The sequence below is a fragment of the Gasterosteus aculeatus genome, chromosome 1 (assembly GCF_964276395.1).
Source record: "Gasterosteus aculeatus chromosome 1, fGasAcu3.hap1.1, whole genome shotgun sequence".
NCBI classification, from domain to species: Eukaryota; Metazoa; Chordata; class Actinopteri; order Perciformes; family Gasterosteidae; genus Gasterosteus; species Gasterosteus aculeatus.
In genome coordinates, this window is record NC_135688.1 from 9,271,855 (window position 1) to 9,292,205 (window position 20,351).

Genomic DNA, 20,351 nt, shown 5'->3' on the forward strand with positions numbered 1-20,351 from the left:
TGTCCTTGATCAAACCTCTAGTTAGGATCCCTTTAACCTCACTCACCCTCCTGGCATTCAGGCCCGCCAAATGCCCACACAAAGAATTTCATTTTTGTTAAATGTGGAATTTCAAGACATCAAACCAAGAGGCTCAACTTAAGGAGCCGTACTTTTAAGCATAGCAGTGCTTTTGGCCTCAGTAGGCAGCCGCTTTCATGGAAAACACTTACAATCATTTCAGAGCACCAAACTTTTATTTGCAATAAACAGCTCGCTGGGTGGGAAACACAGTTGGGAAGTTGGAGAGACAGATTTTTGTCCTCATAGTTAACAGTTAGTGGGGACAAAAAAAAAAAAAACATAAAGGTTAAATGTGAGTGGTTACCACTACGGACCAGAACATGACTCCAAATGAATGATGATGTTGTTGTTGTTCCGTGTAACTGCCGAAAATGTTACGGGAGGAATGAATTGGTACCAATGACTCAAGGATTAGCATTAGCAGAAATAATTAACATTAAATCGTATGGAGGTGACACAGAAGGGAATATGATCATACTGACATGAGAAATGTGTACTATCTGATACAGCTAAGGACAAGAGGTCAGTACATGCAGATATATTATGACCAGCAGACAATGTTAGGTTCAAATATACTGACATGTCTCATTGAATAATTCAAGGCTTTTCTTCATTATCCATCATGACTAATGCTCAGGTGTCCTTGAGCTTTCTCCTGTTTTAAGTGAAAAAAAACTGTTTTATCATTTCGCCATCCCATAACTTGTCCATCAATTTGTCCTGTACAAGTAACATGTTACACGAACCACCTTTTTCGGTTATTAAATAGAAAAATCAACTGCACATAAAAGCGTAAATGGGGGAAAAAAGCCAGGTTTTCCTTTTTCAATGTGTCATGGCACCATTTATTTATTAAAGTTATGCATAACCTTCCAACTTGATAATTGTACATATGTTGAACTTCAAGACATTATTAGAATATCAGGCAGTCAGATCAGTATCGCCGTGAAAGCAGAAAGCAGCTGCATATAGAGGGGAGGGGGCAAGATGCCCGAATGCAAATGAAGAAGTATGGCGTGTCGAGTGTGGGAGGGGATAAATAAGCATGAAAGACACCGGGCTGCGAGGAAAAAGAGGATGACACCCGTAAGTGTTGACAGGAAAAAGAAGGGAGGGCCACACGCATAGCAGAAGAGGAGCGGCGAAGGGACAAAATGCCCCTCAGTGAGGAGGAGGAGAAGAAAGAGGCAGCACGAAAAATGCAACAGGACCAGATCAGAGCCTTCAGACTCTTCATTCTAGTTAACACCTTAACTAGAATTTATCTGAAATTCTAGACATTTATTAGAGTTTTAAACACAAAGGGATCTACCAGTGCAAGTCTGGCCTCTATAAGTCTGAAGAAATCCTGCCATTTCATCAGGGTACGCTAGACTAGCGTGCTTGTGTGCCAGCGTGCACCCAACACTCACACTAACCCTGGTTGACTGAAACAGGAAAAGCAGCCAAAACAGTAACACCATGGCCAAAAGCATGCAAGCAATGTTGGAAACACTTTGTTTTTTAAATGAAAAGAAAGAAAATAAATACATCTTGGGATAAAAAAATCTTAATACATTATCTTAAAATTTTCCTTTTCTTGTTTTGTGTTTCATATATATATATATATGAATATATATGTACATATATTCATATATATATACACATTCTAGAACACACATCTTTGTACATTTTGGTATAAGTTCTCTTTTTCTTGCAGGAAGGTCTGGGGAAAATGAGTGATGTGTGGTGGAGGGGTGAGGTTTTGGGGGCAATAACACTTTCCTGATTGCCTTGTGCTGATGGAAGGTATCAACAAGATGACTCCACCCTTCAAACATCTCTGCTCACACTCAGTCTTTCATTCTCTGTGGCAACTGTGGGCGAGGGTTGATAAAAAACAAAAAACAAGGAGCTCAGCAGTGAGAGGACGAGCTTATAGGGTGTCCTGAATGTCCAGGACTCAGGAAGTTGGAACAGCCCACAAGTCGGTACATCCTCTTTGGGACCAGAGCGAAAAGCTGCGGTGCCGTCTTCCTTTATCTCTTATCTGGGAAGATAGATGTGCAGGATCAGAAAAAAAAGACAGATTTTTGATTCAAATATTCAAATCTAGTCATTCATATCAACACTGAGCATGACTTGAAATACCTTTGTTCCCATTCGTGTCTGCTGCTGACGTCTCTGGCCTTTGGCGTGTTAGATTGTTGTATTTGGCCTCAACCTCCTGACAGAAACAAACAATTCACACTCAGATCAGTTAACAAAAATGACCATGACGTTTAAAGTCACGCTGTTTTTACAAGAATGTGTGTTGGAGCGCTCGGTGGCTGTTTGATACCTTCAGGTAGTTGAGGTTGGCCTGAAGGTTTCTAAGGTAAGACAAGACCTGTCTGCTAAAAGAGGAGAGGCTGCCGGCCTGTGACGTCGACGAGAAGCGCAAGTTGATGCCGGAGTCGGCAGCGCAGCCTTGCGAGGATCTCAGCTGCTTTCCTGTGGTTGATGCCAGGATGTCATCATCTGTGCTGCTCTCCCCCGTGCCGCCGTAACCCTCCAGGACTAAATACCCTGCTGATGGAATCAAACGATGCGATTTAGTACCACTGCTGCAGGATCAGGGAGAGACAAAGAGCGCCGAGAAAGCTGCACCGCACAATGGAAACTATAGGAAAACATTCATTTATGACAACAACCTATTTCAATTGTTGAAGCTTGTCCAGGCTCACCATAATCTTCAGGAGAATCAAAGAAGCCCGTGTCCCCGGAGCCCAGGTCCTGAGTGGGTTCCTCTATCCGGGAGCTGCTCTTATCGGAGCCGTTGTGCACCATCACCCGAGCGCGGCTGTCCACTGGCGTCCGCAGGGAGGTGGTCCTGAGGAGACGCACCCCCGTGGAGCGTTTGGCTTGCTCCAAAGCCTCCTGGGACATCAGCTGGGTCACCAACACCTGCTTCAACGCTGCCACTGGGGGAAAGGTGAGGAAAAGGGGGGTCATTCCGTCCGTGTATAATAGCTGCGTGTAGCCGATTGGACTCGGAGTCGTCCGTGTTGGCTGCTTACGTGTTTTCAGTGCTTCGTCCGCTCTGGAGGGAAACAGGTCAAACGAGTCTCCTTCTTTGCCATCCTCGGCCGCTTGGTAAGGAAACTCTGGGTCCACAAAGCCTTCCTCCTCCTCCGCCTTCATTTCCTCAAATGGATTGCTACCTGGTAGAGAAGTCTGGGTCCCACTTCTCGGAGCCGGACTGCTCTCTTTATCTGCGGGTGTAGTAATCAGATGAGGATCATCTGCACAGTCGACGAGGATAGAATATTTACAACGATACAGATGAAAAATGTGTTTCTACAGCTACCTGTGGACTGGGTGCTGCCTGTGGATGTGCGGTCGGGGTCTCGACTCAACCTCGAACCACCTGCTGTGATGATCTCCACACCGTCTCTGTCCCCACTGGCACACAAGCAACATTGTACGTTATTAACAAGATCAAAGCCTGAGGACAATGTGATTTGATCATATAGGATGATAAAGCTACTTACTCAGTCTGAGGTAATGGTATGACGCTGTGAGGCTTTTCTTTGATGGCATCAGCTCTCTGGGTGATGAGACGCTGCCACCTTGAGAAAGAGAAAGAAAAAAACCCTGTCATTAGCCCATTTAACAAGTGGAGCAGCTCAAATTCAATTAATCAATTAAAATGTGGACTAACGTTCTCTGATCTGAGACTGTGGGTGCCATCAGCTCATAGATCTGGGCTCCGTTATCGGACATCGATAGGACGAAGAAGGATTTGTTGTCTGGCGAGAGAGAGAGAGAGAGCGAGAGAGAGAGAATGGTGAGGGGTTCTTTGTTCCTTTGTCTTGATCTGATCCCGATTCTTCACATTACTGTACCGCTGTTCCTTTAAATGCAAAACAGACAGAGCCATCGGCTGTTGACTGACCTGTGGCCACAGAGCGAATCAGCACAGTGTTGAGCTTGATGATGGGGCTGAAGATATGTTTGATATCCGCGGTGCCGGTCAGGTTTTTGCTGTAACACTTGAGTATCAGACGTTCATCTTGTTTCTGTAGCAGAACCAAGATGTCCTGCAGCAGGAGGGTGTACAACTCTGGAAAGAGACGGAAGTTACTTATATTTAGTTTTTGGCAGCAAAATTAAAGTTCATAGCAGTCTTATATTGTGCCGAGTCCATACCAATAGTCTTGTCCTTGTTCACTTTCCATGACAGGGGTCCCTCATGCACCATCGTTCTTTTGGTTAAATCCAAGTTCTGAAGGATGTAGAATGGGAAAATAAATTTAAAGCTTTTAAGTACTTGCTAGTGGTCCTTAGAGGCTTCTCTGCCAGTACTACATTTTCTACCGAGCAGATATTTTACACAGCATGTGTGTGTGTGTACAGCAAGCGAGTGTGCTTTCAATGAAGCTGAGGGGGTCATGTAGAGAACTCACTTTTAGCTCAAGGATCATGGGGTTGTCGGTCTGCTTCAGAGAGGAGAGGTCCAATCTTCTCTGATAGTCCTCCAACCTCTAGGGAAAAGACGAAAAGATGGAGACCAAGGAGAGTGGATAAGTAAGTGCTCTGTAAAGAGGAAGCCACTACCTGGGGAGCAACGGAGGTAGTGAACAAAATAAATTGTGGTTGAGACAAAAAAGAACGAAAAAAGGACTGAGACTGAACGGAAAGGAGAGAGAAAAGTCAAGGGAATGGCATGAAATCAAAAGCAGAACAATAGATCCTACCTGCTTGTCCTCCGATTCCTTAACTGCCTGGTTGACGTGATTGAGAATCTTTCGACAGCAGTCGGCTGCCTGCTTCACTTTGTCCTTCTCAACTGCGTTGTCTGAAATATATTATGACATCAAGTAAAGATGCAAGGCCTCCACGGTTTTGCAAACATTAGCATTTAAAAAAAATAAGAAGAAGCCGAGGGACATTACGATCCTGTGAAAGCTGGTTATACTTTATCGTTAGTGAGTTCTCTCTGCGTGACCCCAAATCCCAGCCAAGACTAAAATGATGGCCCAAATAATGGGTGAGACATTTCCCAAACTGTGCACAGCCACTCCATGACCATTACAATTCTAATCTCTCCATTTGTCTCTGTAATTCACTTGTTGGTAACATAAAAACACAGAGAACCTTGCTTAAGACATTACTTTTGTTCATTTTTATTCAGTTTCTTTATCTAATTCAATATATTACATTACATATTACAATATTAAATGCAGACTACGTATTGTTCCTGTATTACTGGTTCCCATGGTTACTCACAACATGAGTACATTTGTTTCCAAATAAATGGAAATACCTCATAGGATCTAAATTAATTGCTGGAGTGTCATTTTCGCAGTAAGTTTGGGTTGTTTAGAATCTTTTGAAAAAGTGCAGCGACTAAGTAGAACAGTGGATAAACAGTAGATGACAGTTTCTCTCCCAGCGATGGAATAAAAGATTGACTACGTATTTGTGGCTGAGTGGAACACACTTTGAAGTGTGTGAATATTACTGGACTTGTGAACTGTAAGTGGTTTCCTTTAGATGTTCAAATCTGTTTCGTGTCTCCTGCTACAGATATGTGGGCTTCCTCCAGGGTTCATCTGTGTGCAAATATCCACTGCATATACTTCTATTTTATCAAGCTGCAGCAATTAGTAATACAGCAGAAAGTTAATATAATAATGTCTGATCGATACAATTATTTTTTTAAAAGACAGAATGAATATATGAATAAAGAAAACATGTAAGAACGAATCTAAAACAAAATCCATATTTAGCTTCAGCGATTCTATCATGCAATTAAAACAAAATACACGTTTTGAGAGACCATGCACACAGAAAGTAAGTGGAGCAAAGTGTGCAGTGCAATAACCACATGCACAAAACACTGCAAACTGTTGTTTAGTAAGACAACACTACAGCACCTGTGTACTTGGCGATGTTCTCTAGAAGCAGGGGGTACTTGGTGAGCCGCTGCATCTCCACAGGAATGATGTCCTTCAGCTGCAGTCGGCGACACAGTCGGTTACTCTCTGCCTCCTGCAAAGTGAGGGAAAGAAATCAGTATGGGGGGGGGGGGGACTTACGATGCTGCCAAAAAGCCCAAATACACCTCTAAGTATTAACCGTGACTGAGCAATACTAAATGTAGCGTTGTTTTCTGCTCAAATAATCGACATTGCAGCTGTATGTCTCGTTGAACTCTTCTTTGTGACACATTCGGAGCATCCATCAGTTCAGTAGCCAACCACACATTTGTCAGACAGACCCAATTTGGAAATCATCAAGTCAGTACCTGGACGAACGAAGTGAACCGCGAGTCTTTCTTCTGCTTGGTCTTGATGATCTCAAGAGCAAACGGCTGATTGCTGCAGAACGTCCCCACCGCCTTCTTGATCTCCTCCTCCTCTCCGTCGCTGAACTGTAACCACCCAACCCGAGACAGGACAGGACAGAGACGGAGATCAGTCAATCTGGGTCAGGGGTAGTTGCTATGGAAATGTCTGGTATTTGACCACTACAATGAGCAGCAACTCCCAGAAGGGGGCATGGCTTAGGACCTCCTAGCAAAGACAGCTTAAGTTTAAATGTAGCCGAGATCAATGCCCGGACCCTCAGGGGACCGTTTACCCTACTTATACCCCATAGAGACATTTTAGACAAGAGTGCCAGCTGCAATAGAACTACCTCACATCTAATGTATGACACATGATATCAAGATGTCTGCCAAATCTAGGGCACTGACTGACATAACCGTTTACTGAGAAACGGGCTTCCATTTCTCCTTTGTGTCTCATCTAATGTTTTACTGTTGGATTTAAGGATGCGATGTTAACCCCGTATTTTTGTGTATACATGACATTTAAAAAATGATCAGAATGGAGACCGAAGAAAGCCATCTGATGCAAACATCCACGTATTTTGGGCAGCGGTTGAATATCTTTGTGAATAATACTTTTTTCTGCATCCGTAATCTTCAAATGTATTCAATATCAGAAAATGTTTTAAAGAGGGAAATACAATTTGAGCCAGAGAATTGGACTTACCCAGGAGAGCAAGTCGTCTCCTATCTGATCAATTACCGAAGACTCATTTCTCTTCCGAACAGCTGCCATTTGTTCCAGTATTGAAACTGAAAGTCAAAAGAGAGGCCACAACGGACAGTCAGCGTGCTTTGTTGTACGTAAGATGGCAAAGATGGGGGATACAAATTTAAATAACTTGCTGTGCACTGCTGTTGTGGTTCGTTCTACTTTCAACTGTATTATGTTAGTCACTACCTTACTTCCGAGTTGGTGTTTTATTCCACTGAATCGTAACGGTTCAAGAGCCGTCACACTTAGATACGATTTGAGTCTGCGTACCATGCAGCTGTAGAATCTCATCCAGGTTGGTGAAGATGTTCTTGATATCAGCAGGGGGCAGGATGGCCTCTTTGGAGAGCTTCTGGTAGAAAACGTGGTCCAGAACCTTCAGCATCCTTACATGTGCACGCTCTGTATAAAACAGCTCTGCAGACACAATGCAAGATGTTCATTGAAGATGGCGGATCATTTGCACAACTCAACATGATTGTTGAGTGCCTCCGATGGGATGCAACCCATCTGCTGTCGTGTGTCTCTCTCTTCTCCGTTCTACTCATTACATCATTTACAACAAGTGTTGTTTTACATTGAGTAAGTACACTGAGGTGGAACAATTTATATTCTTTGACAAATGGTGAAAATGAATTGCAAAATAGCGTGACGTGAGAAGCCCTCACCATTGATGACCTCCTGTCTCTTGATTTCTTGAGGCCGGAGACCCGCCAGGATCTCTCGCCCCACCAGCTGCTGCCAATTCGGAGGGTCGTGCTCAGAGTCTGTTCCCTGGTCGTCCTCGCTCTGGACGTCAGCTGCCCCCAGTCCCTCAAGCCTACGGCCAGACAGAACTTGTGCTCATCAAAACAGACAACTCGGGAGAAGAATGCTGTGTCACTATGTAAAATGATCAGGTATCCTCACCGTCTTATGGCTTTCGGTGTTCCCTCGTGGGCTCTGCCAAAATATCAATGGTATGAACATGTTAACAGATGTGAGTTCTCTTCTCAGAGGATCAAAACTGTTGTTGCAAATGTGACTGTGAATGTGATCGTGAATGCACCTGTCGCTTTCTCTGTCATCCTCTTGCAGCTGGTCCAGGCTGTAAAGGTCGAAATGCGAAGCAGGGTACGGTAACCCGTCGAGGGGGTCGATCTGAAGGCCGTCACTCAGCCTGGACGGGCCTGAGGTCGGAGTCCCACCTGAGAGACAAGAAATGAGTCAAAAAATGCTGCCCCCTTCAGTCTCTCGCTTCCACCGATGCGTTTGATTCAGTCGCTCACCCGTATCGGCGTCTCGGCTGGCGTCTGAGCTGTAGGTCGCGCTGTTCGGCGTCGAATTGTTGATTGACATGGAGTGTGTGAGTTCAGAGCCCTCGCTGGATTGGCTGCCTCTCAGACGACCGGCTTCCATGTGATCACTTGCCCCCAGTGAGGGCTGTGACAACTGTTTCTGTGGCCGGGGGCGACCATCCAAAGCTTTACCAACTGAATAAGAAAAAAAAAAGAAAACAGGGGTCAGAATCTGAAAAAGCTTTAGAGGGAGTGTCTTATCTTTGGCTTATTCGTTGAGTCATGTCTCACCAGAAGCTGCTTCAATGCGGCTGGGCCGACGCTGAGGTCCAAGGATACTGGGAAATCGGGTTTTCTTCACCTTCTCTTCTCCTTCCTTTTCTGTCCTGATGCTTTTCTGTAATGTATTAACAACAAGGTAAGTGTCAGGTGGAGGATAAAGGGAGAGCGAGAGAGAGAAAGAAGGGAAAAACCACCAAAGGTCATGTTGGGTACCTTGATTTTGGGAAGAAAGTTGATCCTGACACGTTTGGACTCCAGACTTCGAGGTTCCTTCACCCTGACACCAAGGTGCTTCATGTATGTATAGATGACATACTGCATTGTAGTGCTAAATGGAAACAAAAAGGAACAACGCTTTAGTTTAGTTGCTCCATTTGAATTACATCTGACAAAACAACAGGCTGCTAAGATCCGGAGTGTCCACATTGTGACTTGCACCATATGTCCTACAAGTCCTTCTCTACAGTTTCAACACAAACCATCTGGGTTATGCTGCGAACATATGGCATTTCAAACAAGACTGTATCAATCAGTCACACGTTTGAATTATTTAATATAAACACACTGCATAAATTACATGTTCTCTTTAAGGGACTGCCTGCCTGTTTGATTTGTAAACTGTGGGGGATCCGAATTTTATGTGCTCTTCAATAAACGATTAAAAACTACACTTTAAAATGTTGAAATAATGATGTTTTAAAAAAAATGTTTTTACAGGAGACAAGTAATCTAATAAAGTAATAAATTCAGAGTTATTTAAGATTAATATGGGACAATGTCCAAAACTATCCCAATCATATGCTTTAAGAAATACTCTCTATTAATCAACAGAATGCTCGACAATGTAAGTTTGCTTACCATTTCTCTTCCTCTGTGGGCTGAGTAGTTAACCTAAAGGAAAAAAACAAGCTGTCTGAGTGACTGATAAAAGTTTTTTTAGTAGAAATTGGTCTGCGAGCAGCATGTTTCTGTGTGTCAGCTAACCGTGTCGGCATGTGTACTTACAGGATGTCCTCTATCTTAGTGATGATGTTCTCAGCATAGGAGCGCTCCCTCTCCAGAGCGACACGGTCTCTGACTCGCTCTTGGTCCAGTCTGGCCAGCTCTACTTCGGCCACAGTTAGGCCCATACTGCGCTTCTGCCTACGTGTGCCAACACATCAAGTCACATGCTTTTGTTAAGATTGATAATGCCCGTTTTCATTTTCCCTGATGTGAGAACAAAAATCAACAACTTATAACAACTTACTAAACCATGAAAAAATAAAGAATCTGAGTGTCAAGTTCACCTGAAATCTTCAAGGTTCTTCTGGATGTCAGGGAGCAGAGACTCCTGCAGCGTTTGAACATGTTGTCTATTTATTTCCTCGGGGATCAGTTCTGTCCGCCGGCGGTCTGCAAAGACAGGCACAGACACTCACATATACAGTAGGCAGAGTCTCTAGCAGGATTAAGTCAAGTGCACACTAAAAAATTCCCTATTACGGCTAAGCAATATTTTCCAACCCATTAGAGCATTTGATTTCTTTAACACCTCGGTCAGGAGTGTGAATGGCTTACAGGGACTGTATAAGGAGTGAGCAAACAGAAGTACTAAAGGTGACCTTAACAAAATGAATGGCCTACTCAGAATGGCACCCGGCAAATTACCAAATATATCAAAAGCAAAGCATAAACTACTTACCGAGATCATTAGAGACGGATTCAGGGACAGCAACTTTCAAATTCTGTAAAAAAGAAATGAGAAGATATACCAATGTCCAGAAAAACCCTTTCAAATAATATTAAATGTCAATGGGAGCACAGATCATTAATCAAGGCACTCAAAATGACGTTATGACCTATGAATAATGAAATAGTCAATCAGTGGCACATAAATCACTTTGTTCTAAGTTGTAAATGGGCAATTTGGTGTTAACTATGAGTTATTAGCGGATCATTCCGTGTTTTATCAGAAAGACCTCATTACGATGTTTTTAGATTATTTTCGGACTTATAAACAAGAACCACAGATGTTGGGGCTGTGCTTAGCGTAATTAGCATCGGTGATGTACTGTGTGCATCTTGCGTGACGGATGATGAAGTGTTTGAGTCTGACGTGTAGTGTTGCCCATATTTGACAGTGGGGAACAAATAACGGCACTTACTGCTCCACGGTCAATGAAAAAGGTGTGCAGGTCCATGAACACCCGTCTGGTCTCTTTGGAGTTGGTCTGCTTGTAGAAGTCAGCATAGAGGTAGCACAGCTAAGGACGAACAATTAAGATGTATTAAGAGTGAGCGGCGCCGTCCGCCTGGTCGCACAGGAGATGAATACAGTACGGTGCGAGGGAGCTGGCGTCTTACCACAGGAGCAGCGTCGAACTGAGAGATGACATGGTGGAGGAAGGCGGCGAGGTGGGCGGGACGAGACTTGAGCTGCTCCATGTTGTTAAAGCTGTTACACTGGCCATTTGTCTGGAACAAAATAAGTGAGAAAGTTTCCACTCGTGAAACGTGAATTCGAATAGTATTTCTAGATTTTCTTGCAAAAAAAGATGTATTCTTACAGCATCGAGCTATTTTAAAATGTTTTAAATAAGACAGTTTTGTGACTTCTTCCTGTCCCATGTAACGTGCATCTTGGGTGACTCAATGACAAGTGCACAGCTCTTAGTAGCACCCAGCGCACACCTAGCATTAGAATGCGTCTCCACGCGTGTCCCGTGGCCACTTGTGATCGGATCTCACTTCCCCCGATTTATATGCAAATTAATACAAACATCATTTGTTAGGACCAAATGTGTTGTTTTTTAACCGGCGAGAAGCAGCCACACAAATCAATAGTGTCCTATTGTGTTTGGGAGGCTTGTCGTCTTATACGCACACTTCAGAGGGAAATTATTAGTTTTCCTCAAGAGAACAAGAGCGTGCGAGAAGATGGATGGCTTTAAGATGAGATGAAGGAAGCAATGAATGGCTTTCGCATCCACATCAACACCCCTTCCAACAGCGCAAAGGATTACCTCATTCGCAAGTTAAGTCCCCTAATCAACGGCCCGGTGAGTAATGCACACCCAGACACGGGTCGGTAGACAATGCTAGGAATGTGGCACAGACCGACGCTGAATGTGTCTAAATGACTCCTCCCTGAGTCTTATTTGCAGTCATTCCGGTATTCTGAACGGTCCACTCGGGATCGGATCACCCGAGACGCCGACTGTGAGTTTGCACAAGGACTCGTAATGTGGGAGGCCCACAGAGAGTGCAGGCCATTAAAGCAAACCCATCTCCATCAAGGGTTTCATTTTCTCAGTAACTAACTTCCCAAAATGTCCCTAATGATACGAGTATTCTACATGAACAATAAAACCCAGTGTGTGCTTCCTAACAATTAACTAGTGTGCATAAGGGCCCTTCAAAATAGTGTTCACCGGGGCCTGCTCTAACTACCTTTGACCACGGACATAGATGCTGCTACTACACTTAGGAAAAATACCTGCTCTTGGTCTGAATCAAAATAGTCATCCTCAGCTCCAATGATTTGCGAGACAAGGCGGAATGAAGAGGGACTGCTGACTGCGGAAGGGGACAGAGAATCCTGCGGGAAAAGACAGGGATAAAATGTGGAATCAGACTTTCCCATAAATACAAACTAATTCTCCATACGTATAGTTCAACTGATCTGATCTGGTCATAGTTGCACTGACAAAGATTAATCATCAACATCTTTTTTTTTTCGAAAAAACACACGTCAAATAATCTCTTGTCAGAGTTTACACCAGGACAGGGAGTGAATAAGTAAAAGGCCAATGAGCACAGTTACCAGGTCGGTGGCATCCTCTGCCTCTGGGGAGTAGCATGAGTTGAAGCTGTTCCTGGGAGTGCTCTTTGGGCTGTTGCAGGACGACTCTCTTGGGTAAAGGCTCTCTGGAGATCCAGGGCCAAACACACGAGATATCTGTAAGAAGGATGGGAAATAAAGCAGTTCGTAATATTAGGGCAGTGGTTCTCAAAACTTGAAAAATCTTCATGCCCCACCGCCCCATCAAAAAGTTTCATCTTCAAAAATAAAAACCTAACTAAAATAGTTTATTGTGGCTGTATTTAACCGGTTTTGCACACAACATCTTTTCAAGATAATAACAATGCAGTTCAACCTGTGAGAAACAAAACAAGTTGAAATATTTAGATTTAAAGCGTTTTGCGCAGCATATCTTTTCAAAACAGCAATAATGGGCGACCTGTGCAACAAACATATTTTGTCCTTATTACAGCAATAAGCCTGCTTTCGACTTGTCTTATCGAAAAAGATTTGCGGACTTGCAATTCACTCTCAATTCATGCTCAATGTTTAGCTTGCATACTTTTTACATTTTGAGAGAGGCAACAGCTGTTAATTAAAGTTAATTAAGTGTTTGGAATAAAATAATTTTGAATTTCCTCATGCGCCCCACCTTGTAATACTACTGCGAGCCACTAGAGGGATGCGCCACACGGTTAAAAGGCTCGCAAAAGGCTGTGGATCAGATGCAAACCGGGGTTCCTGCTAAAGACTCCACACTACAAGATGAGCTACTAGGGCGTGTTCAGTGTTCATACTTGACCCAACAGGAATTTCAATACAGAATCAATACATAAACTTAGTGCAGCCAAAGCTGAGCCGGGCTAATTAAGATTGATTTAACGCAAAAGGGACATGCAGCTATTGTCCTAAAGCTTGTCTAGTCCCGGCATCAAGGTTCCATATAGGAGGCGTTGAGGGAGGGGTAATTTGAACTATGTCGGTTAGTAGTACCGGCAACTTACAGGAGAGCTGCTCCAGGACAGATCGTGCTCCGTGTCCAACATGCTATCTGCATCTCCACCTGGGGAAACCTCCTACAGATCCACATAAAACCAAGATGTTATCAATTGTGAACCACATAATACAACAACAATCGTCACAAATTACAGAGTGAAACATTTTTAGGGAGAAATAAGGCTAACTGTTTGTAAAAGTAGGTGAGTGTATTCAAGTATTCTCATAAAACAGGGACATTTCAAATTGAGAGAGCGGATTATTATGTTGACATACATAACACAAGGTTTAGTAAGTGATGTAAATAAAATAAGCTGTCACACAGACACAAAAGAGAGGCTTCCCACAGAAACAGTCTAATCCTCTGATAAGATTAGGATTAATGTTTGTCTGGAGCGATCCCTAAACACACAATTTTATACTGCTTGGATGCTGCTGGTACGACCAGTGTCCCTTGACACCCTATTCGGTATGCGAGTGCACGGCGATCAGTGGGGTATTTGATTTACCTGTGTTGCCCCAGTAGCCTTGAAAAGCTGACCCTGCAGCTGAGGAATGTGTTTCTTAGCTTCATGGATGTCTTTCAGTAGTTTGGGGGAGGGGTTCCTGCTGTACTCCTCCTTCATGGCCTTTGAAGCAAAAGAGGTGAAATCAAAATAAGCAATCGGGACCGGTAGCAAGCCTCTGGTATGGAACGGTTCTATTCAGACCAGGCATTGACATGCGCCTCGGGTGAGCGATCACCAGCGCGAAAGCTCCAAGCACAAAGTGTGAATGCACCAAGAAGAAGCATCGAGGTCCGATCGCTTGCATCACATTCAGCGGCGGCCACGTTCTTTTAGAGGTGTGTAGGCGAACGCGTGAGTGGCGGTGAAAACTCACTCGTCGGCTCTCTCTGCAGAATTTGAGAATACACTGGAGCCAATAGAGGTATCTAATGAAACCGTCAAATCTTGGACAATTTAATTTGCCCAGTACACAACAAGGAAGAGCACTAGTCTTTCTTTTTTCCTCGAGGATGTAGTGTGAATTTTCTACTTAGAGCACCTACCGGTAGCTCACTGCATTTTGGGTTGTATTTTCAAAAATTTGTATTACCAGTAGTATTTCTCTTGTCACATGAACAACGGAGTGAATGCTAGGTGGGAACTGACGTATTCAGAGTTTGACACTTGTATATAGACGTTTCATAATTACATGTCTGAACAGGGCCTGTGTTGGACCAAAGTGTAAAGGGGACACAGTACCTGCCTCCTACCCAACACAGTGTTCTATTTACAAGATGGATGACAGCCGATCCTTTTCATTTTCAACACAGATAGTAACCCCAAATTACTTATCCTCAAGAGGGTTTAGATATTGCAAAGAAAAACACAAAAATACGTAAGTGGAAGGGATTGTTATGCTAACCTGTAGCTCCTGCTGCCCTTTTGTGAGCATCTTTTGAAACATGTCAACCCTCTGGTTGCAGACACTGCTGCTCTCATCCTGTGGGAAAAAACAAAAGCAACAGAGGAATCGTGCATTAGACATCAGCAAAGCTTGCATACACACAATCAGGGTGCATTAACAAATGTTTAGATAAACAGAAAATATGTTACAAAGGATGATGTATCAAAAGGACAAACCAAATACGAGAGCACAGTGATTCCTTAATTCTGCTGTGGAGAAGATCCACCATTACAGGATTGACACTGAACAATTCAACGTTATTCTAGATAGCGTGCCACCAGGGTCGGTGTGCAGTGAGCCTGTAGTATATTTGACTATTACCGCCTCCGCTGACGCCGTAACTGTGACAACCCTGGTGCCCACTTCCCTGTCCATGCCTTTTTTTTACAGAACAGCAATGTGGGTGAATCTCACAACTATGTCAATGTGCACACCACAGCCACAATTTTGAGAGGCATTGATACCCAAATGAAACAAGTCAAGATGTTGAGGGGGTGAGAATAGGGAAAGCAAGTTTGTGGAGGCGAGAAACCGAAGTCAACCAATGTCTTTAGTACCCATGTTGGTTGAGTGAAGGAGAGGCGGTCCAGAGGACTGTAGGGGCGTTCTGCTGCTGGGGAGTTTGGAGAGGAAATGCTAACCCCCAGCATTTCAGACTCCGCTTCAGACAGAGGGATCTGGGCGAGCCCTGGAGGACGCCCCAACACCGTGAGGGCCACATAGGAGCCCGCTGGAGAGGAGAAATCATAGCAAAGAGTCGGCTTTACTTCAAGGTTTACTTGTTGAATTTGTGTTTTTGCTAGAATAAAGACAGTAAGACTTACATTTGATAAGTTTCACCACCTCGATGTGATTCGAATGTGTGACAAGGGTCCCGTTAACCTGGAAGAAAGCAATGCTCGTGTGAGGAAAATTGAGAAGACCGTGGCGGAGACCTTTCTGAAAGTTTCCATTCTCAGTTCAGCTTGATATTTCACTCTATTCCTCAGGGAGAGAGAAAGAGTGAGAGAGAGACATACAAACAGACCAGAAGGTGGCAGCCTAAAGCTTCTGCACTTGCCTTGGACACGAGAACAGTGGCCATAGAATCTAATCTAAAGACACTGAAGAAGATGTACACAGTACCTTGATAATCCTATCTCCTGTCTGAACACCTGCACGCATAGCAGCCCCATCTGAAAAAACACAGCACAGGAAAATAAATGATAAAGCAACACAGGAGGGGAGGAAAGATATAGAACAAATGCAAGAATGAAATGAGTTGACATTCGGCTTTATGGTGTAATTGTTGATATTCGTGCACATGATAAATAGATGAAGTCACCTTGACAGAACAGGTGTAGCAAAGGGACTATATGAGTGGCATTTTGAAAGACCATAACAGTAGTTATATTATAAGAAGGACCTGTTTCACAGCTCCACCCAAAACAAAGGGATTTTAGCAGGAGACGGGTTATTAAGAGATCCACGGCGGACTCTACAGTCACCAACATACAGCTGAAGAACAGATACAATATTATGATTTGCATTTTGAGTCTTCAATTTTGTCTTAGTTTGGACATTTTAACTGGTTAAACTAAACTAAGAACATAATGTTGTCTTATCAGATGAACTGAAAGTCGAAGTGTGAACAACAAAAGCTGCAACAAGACACTAAGAATACATTTTGTTAATTTAAAAGCAAAGTGATAAAAAATAGGTTGGATAAATTATTCAGATGAAACTAAGTCAGATGAGTGGAGTCGGGGACAAATGGGAAGCCAGATTGTCGAACACTCCCATTCACTGACGAACCTACTTAAGCCCTCGCTCAGTTCATCCCCTTGCTGTCTCTCTCCTCTACTGTACAGACTCAAAAGGTTTTTGTGATCGGATAACAGCCGACGTCATTCTCTGCCGAAAGAGACAGACCGCGGAGAAGACCACATAAGTATCCTGTCATAAGGTCCCTCTTTAAAAGACAGCGTGGTGAAGCAGGAGCTGCAGCCACTGTGAAACTATAGAGCAGGAAATATACAGTCAATGGCTTCAGACATGACATCAGTAAGTGCCAGAGTGCTGGTGTTTACCGAGTCCCAATTACCCTTCATGTCCATGAGTTTGTAGCAAACTGCCATGACAGTGCAGGAAAAAGAGAGCCCATTTATCTGTTGCAAAGTAGGTAGTCTAAAAACATATATTTTTTTGTTCTTTTAAGTTTGAGACTCCACCTTACCTTCTTTGACAAGCTGCACAAACACTGGGTTGTCACCACTGACAGTGAGCCCGAAGCCATTTTCATCTTTCTGGATGATTACACATCGTTGAACCAGACCTGCAAGTGAGACAGAAACACACAGCAGTGTCTTCAAAAGGATCAGGAAGTCAATAAAGAAAATGCAGCCAGAACATCACACATACAACTGAGCCTCACGGTGGACTAAAACCTTACAATGTATTTGGGTTGGATGCAAATGGCCGACAATAACATCCGCATTCCGCACGCAACTCATCTCCTATAGTCTAGGACTCTGTTATGAGGATAACAACATTACAACCTGAGCATGTAAAGTTATTAACCTTTGCTGTGAGGTTGGCCAGTAACATATCCTACACACATTGTCTTCCCTCTTATTTAGTGACAAAGATTTAAAGAAATACGCTTAAAAACGTAAAGGTTAGTCAGGAGGGCCCTTCTTTGTGAGATAATGCTTGAAAAAGGAATCCCAGACGTTTGATTGTAGTCTCGCCGGCAAGGAGGAACGTTACTTTTCAGGTTTTTTATTATGAGGTCCTGCATAGTGTGAGAGATTAGAGCTAATGATGTAATGCCTGGCTGAAACTGACTAGACTTAGTTCAGACAAAAGAACGTAGAATGCAGCCTGTAAAATATGAGTAGATTGTGCAATCACCTCCTTGCTTATCTCTTACACCTCTCTGAAAAGGTGGCCCTAGAGCCGGTTTGGTGAGCAGAATCCAACAGAGAAGTGAGTCGATTTAGATCAATGTTGTGGTTGGGAGAGTGGAAGGAACAGGAGCTAATACACACACAGTTTAGGGGAAGCAAACGCCCCAGGCTGGAGGGTCAGGCAGATTGAGAGGGTTAGGCAGAGTGCAGGGGCAGGGGGAAGGGAGAGGGGAGAGGGCAGGGGTGTCAAGGAAAAAGATCAAGCCATATTGGTTAAAGAACTGGTGTGAAAATGCCTCTAGATGTTGATATTTTGCTTGTGTTCTAACAGAGATTTTTGGTTGGTATTCATAAAATGCGAGGTTCACTGATCGGGTAACGCTTCCAAAGTAATGTATTATTCAACGGTTTGATTGATCTGAAATCAGTACCCTTTGCTAAAACACAAGAACACATCTCTAGATAATAAACTGACCTTTAATACTGACATAGCACTTTCAGCACCGCAATTGTAGAAAAAAGGAACCATTAAAATAGGTAATTCCAATACTGCGTACAAAAGGTCACACGAGTTTCCCTAAATGCAGAAGCCTAAATGTCTGAGATTCAAGGTCTGAGTTGCGTCCCAGTGTGCGGATCGGCCAAACGATTGGAAATTACGTCACTACGTGTTTGGGCCGACCCAGTTCAGACGTGTCCTTCACTAAATCGCCACGCCCTGTTACATGAAAACAAACAGCCAGGTCTACCCGCGATCCGTTTCAACATGGATAACGGATTAAAAGCATTACTGCCCGTGTCGTCAGTGCCGGCAGCTGTTATGCTGTTCATGAAGCTACCGCTGTACTGTATTACTGTAGCGATTGGCGAGCAGCAGCCAAAGTCACGGTCTGCAGCTTTGTCGAAGACAATGGACACGAAAAAGGGGACTTTTTTTGTTAATGCTTATTTTACTCTGCACAACTGCTGGAAAGGAACAGAAGCAGTGATTGCTCCTCCGTACGACAGAGACTTCAAGCGACTCGGCAGACAACATTCAACCGGAGGAAACTAGCGAGAGACGTGTGTTGACCACGTCTATTGAACTATAATAATTTGTGTTCGTATTAAAGCAAATCTCAGGTATGTGTGTGAGAGAGACGACGGCGAGACCTGCCGCCTTTTAACTAAGTTTGACAAATAAAACTTCTAAAACATTCCACACAATTTATCCGTTTGCGTGGGATCTTAAATATTAAGCATTATCTTTCAATATTCAAGACCATTGCGATACTATTAATAATCACCATAATATTGTCTGTAATAAAGCTACCAATCCACTTCCTGATGCTCATACCAGCACCTGGGCACCCAGTGTATGTGAATATCTGTTTTTGGGCTTGCTAGTATGTAACGTTTGTTTTGTTTTATAACCCTGAATAAAAATGGAAAAGTATGTAGTGTGTGGATGTAGCTAGATAGTAAACATCTGCATAACTTTATTTCTGATTATTTTAATTAAAGAATGAGAGGTCTGGCATACGATAGAAGTCCCTCAATTGAAAAAAAGGAAATGGCTTTAATGTTACTATTTTGTGAGCGAGTGTAAAAAATGTGTCACTTTTTAAAAGTTTAAAACCCTTTATACCTCACAACCTGTACCAGTTGTTGTGGTCAACAAGTACACTGAGCCAACATTTGGCCCTCTCCACATGATAATGACAATGTATGTTGACTAGATGCTTTGGCCACAAGCCTTGTGTCGACATTGTGAAACTATATAGAAATGGCAAAACTCCTTTTAATATCCATGTACCAGTTGAATCAGGACACCACCCAGTACTACATGCAACTCAGACCTTTGAACCACCATGATTAAAAATATGTGAAACAAAAAACATCAAATGGCAATTTCACACCGTGTTCTATAGCCATTATAGATGCAGCTGTCACGCAGGCCACTCCAGCAGGAGCATCTTACCACAGGACTCAGGCTTCCCCTCTGCTAGCAAACTGCTGCTGCCACTCCTCTGCACCACCAGAGCTTCTGACCAGAGCCCCCACAAGGCAGACAGCACAGCAGTATACAAACACACGCACACATACACACAACGAGAACCAACACAAGGAACAGGAAACACAGGAAAGAGAAAATCATGAGGGAGAAATAATCATGGGAGGAGAAAATGAAATGAACAAGCGGGTAGTTAAATAAAACATATCATCTGGACAGGCAGGATTGCAGTGGCCGAAAATGAACCAGCTAGATATTTGCTGAATAGTGCCTCCATTGCTATTGGGGACAATCTGCCAACACATTGGGACTTCAATGATAGTGGTCCTATTTTGGAAAAATTGGAAGAATCTTACGTTATTAATTTTCCGAGGTTTTTTGAAGCCCAGATTGGATTGTAAAATGCACCAGGATCTTAATAAAATAAACAGGATTTGGGATCCAAAAGGTACTCTGGCAATACTTCAATGGCCTTACCTAACAGAGCTTGCAGCAGGTGAAATTATATTCAGGTCTGTCTGTCAAGACCAGACGGTGGAAGTTGTG

The 20,351-nt window shown here is 43.3% G+C and overlaps 1 protein-coding gene across 3 annotated transcripts in view; it reads right to left on the reverse strand.

The window, feature by feature from the left end:
* Positions 1-217: 217 nt before the first annotated feature.
* The window catches only part of arhgef12a (Rho guanine nucleotide exchange factor (GEF) 12a), a 34,221-nt gene continuing 14,087 nt past the window's right edge, over positions 218-20,351 (reverse strand). The window contains exons 4-41 of one of the 3 annotated variants that reach the window (XM_040178749.2): positions 19,773-19,838; positions 17,140-17,238; positions 16,050-16,099; positions 15,749-15,806; positions 15,482-15,654; positions 14,883-14,960; positions 13,982-14,101; positions 13,481-13,552; positions 12,498-12,632; positions 12,171-12,272; positions 11,039-11,149; positions 10,840-10,938; positions 10,377-10,419; positions 9,982-10,087; positions 9,698-9,835; positions 9,551-9,583; positions 8,906-9,020; positions 8,702-8,807; positions 8,402-8,605; positions 8,182-8,320; positions 8,043-8,075; positions 7,802-7,953; positions 7,404-7,550; positions 7,086-7,171; positions 6,335-6,460; positions 5,964-6,078; positions 4,782-4,882; positions 4,491-4,568; positions 4,234-4,309; positions 3,980-4,147; positions 3,746-3,833; positions 3,576-3,653; positions 3,392-3,486; positions 3,102-3,296; positions 2,769-3,005; positions 2,384-2,613; positions 2,194-2,269; positions 218-2,092 (exon numbers count right to left, since the gene is read on the reverse strand). In XM_040178749.2, coding sequence (XP_040034683.2) covers positions 2,082-2,092; positions 2,194-2,269; positions 2,384-2,613; positions 2,769-3,005; positions 3,102-3,296; positions 3,392-3,486; positions 3,576-3,653; positions 3,746-3,833; positions 3,980-4,147; positions 4,234-4,309; positions 4,491-4,568; positions 4,782-4,882; positions 5,964-6,078; positions 6,335-6,460; positions 7,086-7,171; positions 7,404-7,550; positions 7,802-7,953; positions 8,043-8,075; positions 8,182-8,320; positions 8,402-8,605; positions 8,702-8,807; positions 8,906-9,020; positions 9,551-9,583; positions 9,698-9,835; positions 9,982-10,087; positions 10,377-10,419; positions 10,840-10,938; positions 11,039-11,149; positions 12,171-12,272; positions 12,498-12,632; positions 13,481-13,552; positions 13,982-14,101; positions 14,883-14,960; positions 15,482-15,654; positions 15,749-15,806; positions 16,050-16,099; positions 17,140-17,238; positions 19,773-19,838 — 4,139 coding nt within the window. In that variant the 3' untranslated portion in view covers positions 218-2,081. The remainder of the gene's footprint in view (positions 2,093-2,193; positions 2,270-2,383; positions 2,614-2,768; positions 3,006-3,101; positions 3,297-3,391; positions 3,487-3,575; positions 3,654-3,745; positions 3,834-3,979; positions 4,148-4,233; positions 4,310-4,490; positions 4,569-4,781; positions 4,883-5,963; positions 6,079-6,334; positions 6,461-7,085; positions 7,172-7,403; positions 7,551-7,801; positions 7,954-8,042; positions 8,076-8,181; positions 8,321-8,401; positions 8,606-8,701; positions 8,808-8,905; positions 9,021-9,550; positions 9,584-9,697; positions 9,836-9,981; positions 10,088-10,376; positions 10,420-10,839; positions 10,939-11,038; positions 11,150-12,170; positions 12,273-12,497; positions 12,633-13,480; positions 13,553-13,981; positions 14,102-14,882; positions 14,961-15,481; positions 15,655-15,748; positions 15,807-16,049; positions 16,100-17,139; positions 17,239-19,772; positions 19,839-20,351) is intronic. The other 2 variants (XM_040178758.2, XM_040178767.2) reach the window with 2 other exon arrangements.